This window comes from Genypterus blacodes, unplaced genomic scaffold, assembly GCF_046128005.1.
Source record: "Genypterus blacodes isolate CSIRO-AG114 ecotype Tasmania unplaced genomic scaffold, CSIRO-AGI_Gbla_v1 ptg000036l_1, whole genome shotgun sequence".
NCBI classification, from domain to species: domain Eukaryota; kingdom Metazoa; phylum Chordata; class Actinopteri; order Ophidiiformes; family Ophidiidae; genus Genypterus; species Genypterus blacodes.
Genome location: NW_027466849.1, coordinates 1,108,523 through 1,120,019, shown reverse-complemented (window position 1 = coordinate 1,120,019; position 11,497 = coordinate 1,108,523). Strand labels below are relative to the sequence as shown.

The 11,497-nt window shown below is 41.6% G+C and overlaps 1 protein-coding gene across 3 annotated transcripts; it reads right to left on the bottom strand.

The window, feature by feature from the left end:
* Positions 1 to 4,885: 4,885 nt before the first annotated feature.
* On the bottom strand, positions 4,886 to 10,226 carry prc1b (protein regulator of cytokinesis 1b). Of its 3 annotated transcripts, XM_076146845.1 has the most exons (15): positions 10,124 to 10,226; positions 9,589 to 9,721; positions 9,362 to 9,484; positions 8,988 to 9,221; positions 8,728 to 8,898; positions 8,297 to 8,446; positions 8,038 to 8,185; positions 7,805 to 7,941; positions 7,591 to 7,686; positions 7,319 to 7,465; positions 7,122 to 7,232; positions 6,903 to 7,016; positions 6,139 to 6,318; positions 5,990 to 6,024; positions 4,886 to 5,613 (listed from the first exon to the last, which is right to left on the bottom strand). In XM_076146845.1, the coding sequence occupies exons 1-15, from the start codon at positions 10,132 to 10,134 to the stop codon at positions 5,565 to 5,567; spliced, it is 1,839 nt and encodes a 612-aa protein (XP_076002960.1). In that variant the 5' UTR covers positions 10,135 to 10,226; the 3' UTR covers positions 4,886 to 5,564. The 3 variants fall into 3 exon arrangements, with proteins under 3 accessions (XP_076002960.1, XP_076002961.1, XP_076002962.1); XM_076146846.1 differs by lacking the exon at positions 5,990 to 6,024; XM_076146847.1 differs by lacking the exon at positions 5,990 to 6,024 and having other exon boundaries at positions 6,216 to 6,318.
* Between the last annotated feature and the right edge of the window lie 1,271 nt (positions 10,227 to 11,497).

Sequence of the window (11,497 nt, the reverse complement as noted above, 5' to 3'; positions counted from 1 at the left end):
TACTATATGCTGAAACATACAAAAAACATATTATGCCTTATAACGTCTTCTTCCAAAATGGCAAGTTTGATGCATCATCACCTTCTTCCTCTTTGTAATGTGTTGTTCATGTTTATCTTGAAAGCTATCACAGTGCCAGTTGTGATAGTTTTCACTTCTTCTTCTGTCTGAAGAATATCGGCTATTTGGTGCCAGAGCTGAAGACGCATTACGAAGCCTCAGAATACTGCAAGACACAACAGCCAGCTGATCCCACAGACTTTGTCGTAGACTTTCCAGCCTGGATAGGGCTGCACAGAGATGGTAAGGACCTTTACCTTTAACCTGTTATTGTTTGTGTAAGCCAGTGGTTCCCAAAGTGGGGGCGCGGGATTGGAAAAGGAGCGATATGAAGAAGTACCGCCTCAGGTAAATGAATGAGGCAATACTTCTATGTCTACCTTTTCTAATTCAGAATAGAGGCGCTACATTTATCTTGCCAAGCCAACCAGGAGCAATCTTTGGTGATTATCCATATGTGAATATACAGAACAACCAACAACTGGCACATTTGTTCACAATCATTGTACTCTCTCAGACTGTAAATTGTTGTGTTTCGATTGTTTTACAATTTCATGCACAGCAACATGGATGTTACTCAGTCTAAAAATATTAAGTCCTACTCAGTAGTCTCACTGGTACCAAGGTAGATGATGAAGTGATTGAGTTTTTGAAGCTACTGTATATGGGTCCATTGCAAGAGTAGTTAATGTTGAAAGTTCCGACACTGATTTACACAGCAGTTTCAAACTAGCACAGCTATTCAATACTCCAATATGACTCCATGTCACAGACTCTCCACTGATCCCAACATTACCCACCATATTCAAGTTTCGTCTTGCCTTTACACTGATAATGTAGGCTCAATCTTAACCCAATCCTGCCTCCCTGGGTGGAAAAGGGTTGCACAAATGAGTGGTACAGATTTTAAGAAAGTACTACTGGAGGAGTTGGCTAGAATTCAACATTCTACAAAGCAGGACGGCCCAGTTGAACACAAAGAGCATATAGTGGACAAAACCCCACTATATAACCCTGATACAGATACAGTGGCAGTACTGGTGAATGACCAGACCCAAAATGCTGCTAACACCAAGAAATGGGCAGTTCTGGAGCAGCCAGCAACATCTGCCTGACCTGGTGGAATTTTCATTGATTGTTGTGTGGTGGGTAAAATTCCCAAATGGACCAGGACAAAGTCAGAAACTCCTCTTGACACTGGTCAAAAACTCAAAGTTCAAAATCCAAAGGAGTATGAAAAATGCTAAATCAGGCAGAATCGAGGTGCAAAGTATAAGAGTTTATATAAACAAACAAACACTGAGTAGGATTCTGGAATGCAACTGATATTTCGGTCTAATCGTATACATTATACTGTCAGTGACCGCACCCCTCCTAATGTGAATCACTGTTACTAAATATTCAACCATCTGTCTGCAGGAGATGAATGGAAGTGGTCAACAGGGTTTTCAGACTTTGGAAATATGTCATCTAATCTATCAAGCATCACTGGCGATTGTGTCTCCATCACTGTTGGAAGCAAAGACATGGCAGCTCAAAGGTGCTCCACTAAGCTTCCATATGTCTGCTTCTATGACAACCTGATCCTAGTGAAGGAGAACAAGACCTGGGACGAGGCACTGGACCACTGCAGAGCCATAGTAGACAATTATGACCCATACCATAATTACTATAAACCATTTGACCTATTGAGTGTGCAGCCTAGAGACGAGTTCCACTACAAGCTCCAGGAGGCGACCACTGACAAGGTGGGTTAGTTAGCACCAGTCACTGTTACCATGATTTTTTTCTATCATTAATCTGCTCCTTCTAATCCTACTCTTAAAAGGTTGACTCTATATATTGCCTGGCTGGGGAGACTTTTAAAAGTAGGCATGTTATTGCTGTCGATAAGTGACAGGAAGTATCATTTTGTGGTCTTGAATAATAAGCAAGTATTGTGTGTGGGATGAGATGAGAGATCAGAGTCGGGATCCTCAGTCATGTACAAGCTATCCAAATTTCAAATGAATTTTCAACCAAGAGATCCGACCCAAAAGGCACATGAGGAGTTAGACCCTATCTAAAATATAATAAGGTCCAATCCTTGGGTGGCTTACGATAACTTTTGTTGTGAGTTGGCCCTATATAAATACAACTGAATTGAATTGGATTGAAACATATTGTTGACCTGAGAAAGAATACCAACCCTGGAAGCGCCATAATGTGGCATCAATTAACAAGCAGCTGCTCTTTCAACTTGTTCCTTACATGGCAAAACAGATTCCACTTTTTCTCCAGCTGTTCGAGGCACTGTGTGATCTGTGCTGATAGGGACTCTGCTCAGCCTTGGGTGTGAGCTATATGGTAGCCATGGGAGTGTACTTGTCAAGACCTCTAGTTGTTTCCTCTCCCTAGGTGTGGGTGGGGCTGCGTTTCTTGGCTGGTCAATGGGTGTGGGTCAATGGGATGCCCATGGTGTACGATCACCTCCCCTCTTGCCCCCTCAAGGAGCAGCGCTGTGGAGTGGTAACCATGAATAGGACAGCTGATGTGGAGACCAGGGAGTGCATGGAGAAGAGGAACTTCTTCTGCTACAGGAAGAATTGGTGGAAATTGCCCTAAGTGTAGTGTCTTCCCGATATACCTGTATAGCACTGTGCACTTTAGGCAATACTTGCAACATATACTGTACCTATGTTGAACACACTTGGAAGTCGCTTTGGATAAAAGCGTCTGCTAAATGACCATAATGTAATGTAATTTAATGTAATGCAATAAAAAATGCTGTGAAATGAGGATGATCGCGAGATTAAATGCTAGGAACTGTTTAAATTTATCAAACAAAAAAACATCCAAAAACAGTAGTGGATGGATTGATTTGAATTTAGTTATAGCTTTGTTTGAATTGAGTTAACTACACAGAGATGAGCTTCTAGTTGACATGTTGGATTCCTTGGTTCAGTTTTCATTAACAATAATGTTCACCAGATTATTTTTTAGGACAGGAGGAGCTCTAGCCTCTAAACCATGTTGTACAAAAATATCAAATTGACTTTTTGGATCGCACAACTTTATTATATTATTAGTATTCTCTGCCTTACTGCAGATTTTTAATAAGGACACAGTCTGAACACTAATGGACAATCAAAACACAGGTGATGCGCAGATGTATAACATATACTTTGTACAAGTAGAGCATTTAAGAATCTAAAAACAGTAATCGAAGTCTTCCAGGAAGATCACTTTAAATGTAATTCTCTCTGCCAATTTGTCTGCTGGGCCTGTCTGAATTTCATTTATTACAGTCTTGTGCTGCAACCAAATTGCTGTCTCAGCATACAATAAACACAACTACCATCTATGTTTACATTTGTTGGGTGATGGAGAGACAAAAAGGTATGCGTGTTTGTCTCTGATGGCTCTCACGGAGTGAGAGTTTATAGGTAAATGACAGCTTCATTTACCACTAAACAAATACCGATAGGAATTGCAGTGGCAGTGACTTCACTGATGATACAGGGATCAACATCATTTAAATACATTTTAACATGTAGTTCCCAGTGTCAACAAAAAAGAGTGTGGAAGCTCGTCAACTCAGCAACAACAACACAACTCCACAGCTGTCACTCACTCATAGCACACAACAGCAGACATCAGCAGTCATTGAAGACAAAGAAACAGGACAGGTAACAACACTAAACACTAAAAATGCAATCTCTTACATTTGTTATTGCCTATATTTTCTCCTTGACCTTGTTTCAATGTAATATATGAAATGGTTTGAACTTTAATCTGCAGAATAGTGACACATCAACATGCAGGTGTAACCCAGCTGCTTACGTCATCTGTGTTATTATCACTGCTGTCATTTACATTAATGGATTTATTTAGACAGTTTATTTGAGACTGCACGCCGCTTTACGGCATAGTCAGCTCTCGTATAAATTCACTGACAGGGAACGAACAGAGGTGTAGAACTGCAGATGGGTATTGCTGTGACAGGTAGGCAAGTGTACGACAGTTTAGCCTGCTTTACCCCCGCGTCATCAAATATGTCATGTTTTCTTGCTGTCAAGCACATGTTTTATTTAGGGCTCGGCAAGTTAGCGCATTAATTAATGAAATGCTTCAGCCATTCAGCGACGACACCCTTCAAAACAAGAGCGTCTTTTCATGTCAACTCTACAAATATCATTCGTGTTTAAAATGGCAAAAGTCATTCGCAGTACCAGCGCAATGTCGCTCCAACATTTGAGGTACACGTGAAATTTATTTTTAAATCAGGCGATTTCACCAGAATCCCCTAAGTGAGAGTTCTCTATCAGAGTATGTCACTTTTAAAATAATTAAACATCAACATTTTAACGGGGACATGCTTCAAGTATAAATTGTTTTGGGTTTATTTAAATTGAATTGCGACAAACACACGATGTCAAAAGTTTAGATCAGATACCAACGAGAGAACTGTGGAAACTAATGTGGAAATTTGCATCATGGTTCAGCGTTGAGATCACAGCGGTTTTATTGTTTCGTCCACCTCAATTTCACGTACTACTCCAGTCACATAAGCTTTACTGTAAGAGTCAGTTTGTGTAAAAAGTGAAAGCATTTTATTTATTCTATCCCAACATTCTTTCTTTAACATTTATCAAGTGCTGGCATGCTTTACATAACAGGATGCAAATCAAGAAAATCGAGTTCTCCATCACAGGCTGAGCTTTGCGTTTGAACACGTGACCTCCCATGTTCAATGACAAATACTTTAGTTATTTAGCTCAATTAAATAACAAATCAAAACTTCACTTCAAAAGCGTGTGTACATGTACTGACCAGGCCTGACAAGTGAGGACACATTTATTTTATTTTGTAAAATCAGTCAAAAGTCCTAAAATTCATGATCTATACATTTTCTACAACAATATGATTAAAATGTTTATTTTACCAACAGTCATACAGCCTGTCAACTGTAAAAGAAGCTTGGTTAAACCATGGCATTTCTACGAAGCAGTAACCAAATATCTACACAAACACGTGCATATAAAACCTTGGCTGAACAAGTGTGTATGTAAATGACATTATGCACTGCAGTACATTTCCTCAAAAGTGCAAAGGATATACAATACATTTGGTGTGCGACTGATTGCATAAACCAGAAAGCTAACCTTTCTTTAATTAAAAAATAAAGTATGCAGTACAAAATGCAGACATTTATTACATTTTTTCCATAGTGAAAACAGTGTTAGTTAAAGTTATGACTCTTACGTGTTTTCCCTTCCAGACAGTGAAAGAAGAAGTGGTTTTTAGCATCACACAAAACGCTCAGTGACGCCAATGTTCTGCTAAGAGTTCCTCATCTAGCACCGCCTCAACACTCAATATATTAGGTTTACCTTCATTTATATATAAAAGCATATAGTAGCGAACGTAGTGATCCGTTACTATCCGTTAATATCATCACGGGAAGGACATCAATCTTAACGCTGATGCAGTCGGATGAGGTCAAAGGCTGTTGGTGGTAGAGTTCAGGATGTTGGACTGCACCTTGGCGTTAGGGACCTTTGACAGGTCGCGCTATGGAAACAAAAAGATGTTAACGTTGCGATTGTGATTAATAAACAGGAATTGTTTAAGTCTTTATCCAATCTTTAAAGAGTAAGAGTAAAGACAGTAAAGAAAGCAAAGTTGAGCGTGTTTGGTGAGCCATCTTCTGTTATTAAACTCAGTTTTAGTTGTTCAGATCTGAATGTAACATCATGCCATTTACATACATTTAGCCAGAAAATACCATATGCAAAGGATTTGGAAACATCAAGGTTCATCAACAGCAGCAGCTGTTGAAAGTTTAAATGTTAAATTGGCGATTCTTCCTTTAATTGGAGACATGCAATCAAGTTGAAGGGCATTAGTCAGCCTCACACTGGTGTTAGACACACTCGCCTAAACACACCTTGACTGAACAGTTTCAGAGTTGACCAAGTCCTTCTAAAACATAAAGGTATATCATTAGCATTATGTAAATGATAATTACCTACATACTACAGAGTTACTGCGTAGAAATGCAAAGAGGAAACTATTAGGAACAAAAATGTGAATTACCACAAACTCTGAATACGTGCTGGCAACAGAGGTTATGCTGTATTTTTGCTGAGGCGTAACGGGCGACACCAACGCACCGCTCAGGGTGGCTCCCTTCATCCGAGCCTCGTTCTCCTTATTAGAGCCCTGCAGTTTTGGAAGGGGGGATTTATTGCTACCTGGAGTCCGCAATGCTGGAATCTGGGAAAGGCGAGGCAGAGCAGGAGAGACAACATTCACACACGAGACAGGAGCAGTTTATGTACTTCTGTAGAAGCCATGTCAGTTTCAAAAGTTTCTAAATTTGACAGTAAAACAGTTTTATCTGTCACCAAGGCGCTATTGGCCTGGTTGAGATTAAAGTCATGGAGAAGTCAAGAATCCAAAACTTTCCTAAATACGGCAATTCAGACAAGGAATATAAATCCAAAGTGCTAAAACAGATTAAAACAAGAGAAATTAGAGGGAGGAAAACAATACATGGACAAATAGTAAAATGATGAAAACAGTGGATATCGGAACAAAACCTTCAAAAGAAGTTAAAAGCAATAGCAGCCCGTTTGATTGATTGTTTGTTGATAGAATATTCCATGATTTGGGGGCATACGTGGAAAAGCGGCATGGCCAATATTTGAATGACGGTTTTAGTGACCAACAAAGGAGTAATGGATGACCTAATTGCTCGAGCAGGTATGTGTGACTGGGCAAGATGTGCAATTTAAAGGATGTTGTTTTGCCCTACGATGTTAGCAATGTTCCGTGTATACATCAAAAAGTAAACCAACCTTGTTTGCAGAGAGGGGTGGGCGAGGCACCGGGGAGCGACAGACAGTTCCACCGTAGACAGAGCGCATAGTGCTGTTGGAGTTGGCGCTAGAAACACTTGTGGTGGCGTTAAGCTGATGAAGAGAGACGGAGGGCAGGTTAGTGCTGCAGATGGGAAACGGACGTTCAAACGCGGTGAGAGCAGGCACTGTGTTTGTATGCTGCGCGGCTGTAAGCACCTTTCTGTTTTTATTGGGCGTGGGAGTGCAGAGGAACCGCCGTTTGGTCGGGGTCCGCACGGTTGTCCCATACAGCATATCCTCCTCCGTCTGCTTGCTCTTCTTCAGATGCTGGTGGAATTTGTAAAAGAGGCATTTAAGCTGGGGCTTTGTTCAGAGTGAGTGAAGTGAGTACAGGGTAACTAGCTCTGCCTTACCCTCTCCTGTTTCTCCTTCTCTTTCTCCATGTGATGCTGCTCCCACTGTTGCTCCACATACTGCAAAAATTTCTGGCCATTTACCAGAAACTCCCGACCCTGCTCGCTTTCCCAGCCTTCTATCTGGGATCTTAGTTTCTTCTCAACCTTAACAGAAAGCAATACACACGTGACTCCTAAGTTCAAGTCAAAACTTCATTGTCAAAAGCTTAAAATCGACATCACTTATAGGTGTGCCTAAGAAAGTGTTCACTGGGATCATCTTCATTTACCTTGGGCAGGGTTTTGTATAAGTCGGTCCTCTGTTTCTCCTCTTTAAGAAGATTCCCCCCTCTGTTGGTGAACCTTGTGGGATCTGTGGCTTTTCTCTAGAAATGAGAAAGACAAGTGAGAACGATCATTCAAAGGGATTGTGGCCTCTGTGTATGACCTCAAGGTGGAGTGTCAGCACTGCAGTTAAAGATCAGGATTTTCACTTTTGCTCACCTCCAGCTCCAAATAGAGCTTCCAGCTGTCTTCCCACTGGTGAACCCCTTCAAAAAGCTCCTTGTGCTCCTCGTAATGCTGCTGCAAACGCTGGATCTCAGCATCATGCAGAGCCAAAAGCTCCTCTGTGAAATCCTCTGAAATAAAAAGAAGACAGTCATAGATTCAGGTTGTAATTTTACATCCTGTAAAAACCATTTTAATATGCTGGATCTCTAAAGAAGTGGACCTACCGCTGAAATAGGGCAGAAAAGCGTGTCGCTGGTCTGGGCTAAAGAAGCATTTTTCCCAGAACACTGCGATCTCTGAGCGGATGGCCTCAGTTACGTTATGAATGTTTCGTAGCTTGAGCTCCTCCAGACGCTGGACCTCTGCGTTTAACTGAGGAGAACAAATAAACTACAGCTCAGACAAAAGCCAAAAAGATCTGAACAAGAATAGCAGAGAGAAGTTAAGGGGACAAGGAGAGAGGACAGGGGTGCTTTGTCTCACCGCTTCCAGATTCTTCTTCTTGGATTTGAACATGTGCTCAGACAAGGCCTCTCTCTCCTCCTGAGGAACCTGCAGTCTGTCCCACAGCTGCTGGATTTTCTCTCGCCGAGTCTCACACATGGCCTCGTTCTCTGCCTTTCGTTCCTCCAGCTGCAGCACCAACATCCGTTAGCATCAAACACAGGGAACGTGCATCATATTTATCCCGCGGTTTTAGGAATCAGGACTTCAAATTAAAACTTCAAATTGATTTCAGAGGTGCTGCATTTTGCTTAAAACAATTTAAGTACATGGTCAAGTATCCGTTTCATTTCCACTCGACTTGAATGCCGTATGTTTATTGTCTGAAATACAAACTTCTAAGGATTTACAGAAACTTCTTCAATAATTGAAAGATTACCTAAACATGGCACGTCATAAAATTATCTCACCTGACAAAGGAACAGTTTGAGCGATGCAATATTCTCTTTGGACAGGCAAAAAGACTCCTCATCGTCACAGACAATGTCCTTCTCAAAGCTGGTCTCAGGGACGTGATCCAGGTCTTCCATGTGCAAGATGATGTGCTTCTTAAGGGCCATGAACTCGGCATACCGCTTAGCCTGAACATATGGAGAGCAACACACTGTTTGGTTGAAAAGGTGGCAAATCTGTGACAACTGCCACAATACCAGACAGTCCCTGCACCCACCTTCTCTGCGTTTTGAGCGGTGATGTGCCGGCAGAAGTTCTCCAGCTGTTCCAGTGAAGGGATGGAGTCCTGACTGATGCTGTAGGGCAGAGAGCAGAGGATGTCGCACAGGTCCTGGTCCTGCTCCAGCAGATTCTTCAGCTGCTGCACTCGCTGACTCTTTTCCTTTACCAGAGCCTCCACCCGTGTGCGGATGTTTTTCTCCTGCTGGAGCATGCTGATACCTTCCTCCTCCTTCATTTAAAGGAGAGGAAACAGCAACAATGAACACACTCTGCATGATGGGATTTAGACATTTTTCATCAACAGAAAATAAACCACAGCAGATGGAGGAATTTTCCATCTACTTAGGTCATGAATGTGGTTGCATTTACCTGAAACATGGGCATCTGAAGTTCGATGCAGAGTTTCTCCATTTCAGTCCGACACATTTGAATGCTGTTTATGAGCCTGCTCCTCAGAGATTCCTCTTCTTTAATCATCATCTCCAGCAAACCCTGTAACAGCAGCATACCTGTCTCTCTCTGATTGCATAACAACAAACTTCCACAGAAACCAAACAGAGTTAAGCAGGTGAACTGTGTTCACAGCTCGGCCTTACCTTTATGTGATTCTTGACAACATTTGTTCTCTGTAGTCTCTGGTCCTCGGGTATACCGATTTCCTCCCAAATGTCCTTCAGGTGACACAGGGCTTTATTCAGGCAGGACACGGCCTCCGCTGCCAGCACCTCACTGCACGAACACACGTCAAAATACTTTTACGGTGGCTACAGCTAACTTCATATCTTCCATTTTTACAAGCAGAAGACGTGTGTTTACTGTCCTGGAACATGCGCTAACGCTAACGCTCTCGCTAACGCTCTCGCGTGTGTACCGAAACCCGAAACCCGTGTTGGAGTTAAGTTTGCAAACAGAGAGTGAACAGCTACACATTCCCTTAGTTTTCCCCTTAAGTAGCAAATTACTCAGAAGACTTTGCCCAAATAAATATAAACTCTATTATCTTAGCGTCATCCATGTTGACTAGCTAGCTGGTAGCTAAACTAACCCAAATAAAGTAGCGTCGTGAAGCTTTGAACTTAAACTAAATCAAACTTTGAGTTGATAAAATGTATGAATTTGGATCGAACGTACCTCCTTCTCATCCTTGAACACCAGTCTTTCTTTATTGAGAGCAGCGAAACCAACGACGTAGAATCCAATCAGACAGGTTGCGGAGCTCAGTCCTGCTGCTCTGCCTGCGCAGTTTCAATTCAAAATACGCGTCCAGCAGCACGCTTCTCTCTGATTGGTTCATTTTGTAAGTAGGCGTGTTGTTGTTCCACAAGTAGACTTGAGAGGGGCGGCAAGTTGTTTCAAGTGAGCCCAATTCACACCGCCCTTTGCAGCATGACCTGGGAATACAAAACGAGCAACACAGAACGCGACAGCGACAATGACACTGTTGTTAAATAATGGAGGAATGTGTTCCATGAAAAATGACTTCACCGCTAATTTTAGAATAAGTTGAGGCAGTTAAACCGCGCCTCAGTGAAAGCTTTCAGATAGGAATACAGCTGTGTTATAGATATGAATTCAACTTTTCATAGTTTTGGTTTTCATGAATATGAATAAAGTGCATAAAATACCATGTACGGTGTCATTTATGGTTACCCAACACCTAAACTGTAAATGCACAGGTTATCAGTTTATTGCTGTCTTTTCTTAATTTAAAATAAACTTTTAGATTCACAAATGTATTTTTCCAGTTTGTTAGTTACATTACGGTGATTTAGCAGACACTTTCATCCAAAGCGACTTACATTACATTACCACCCATTACAGAGGGGGGAGCAGTTGGGGGTTCGGTGCCTTGCTCAGTGGCACTTCGGCAGGGACTCGAACGGGCGACCCTCCAGTCCCCCAAGCTGAAGCCCTACCCACTGAGCTACTGCCTTATTTCTTTCAGTGGCACTGCACATTTTGGGGTCTTATAAACAAATTTCTCTTTGAGATGTATGTGTTTGCATGTTTTCCCAGCATCTTATAGTTTCTGTTATACTTGACCGTGGTTTAAGAGCTTTCTTAAATCTACTACCTGATTATGTCATATCACTTGTGCAGTAAAGCTTAAAAAGCATCCTAATAATGCGAGAGTGCATAAGTGCATAAATAAAGCAACAACAATGTTATAGTCTTTACAGTTCATTTGCTGTCAGGATATTACTTTGATAATGTGGCAGGAATATGGCAGGAATGTTTCAGATAAGTCCATCATGATGTGGTGACCTTCAGAGTACTGGAGCTCATACATGGTTCTCCAGCATAGCTTCCAGCAGCCTCACACTGTTTAATGATAATAACAATGATTTAGCTCATACTAGCTCAGTTGTCCTTATACTGGAATATGTCATCAGTTTACCTGCTGGTCAGATTTACTAACTTTATTGTGTTGATTAATGAAGATGCTGTTTAGCTAAAAGACTAAATCTACCTTCTAAGGGAAAGGGGTAACAGCTGCTTCACAAA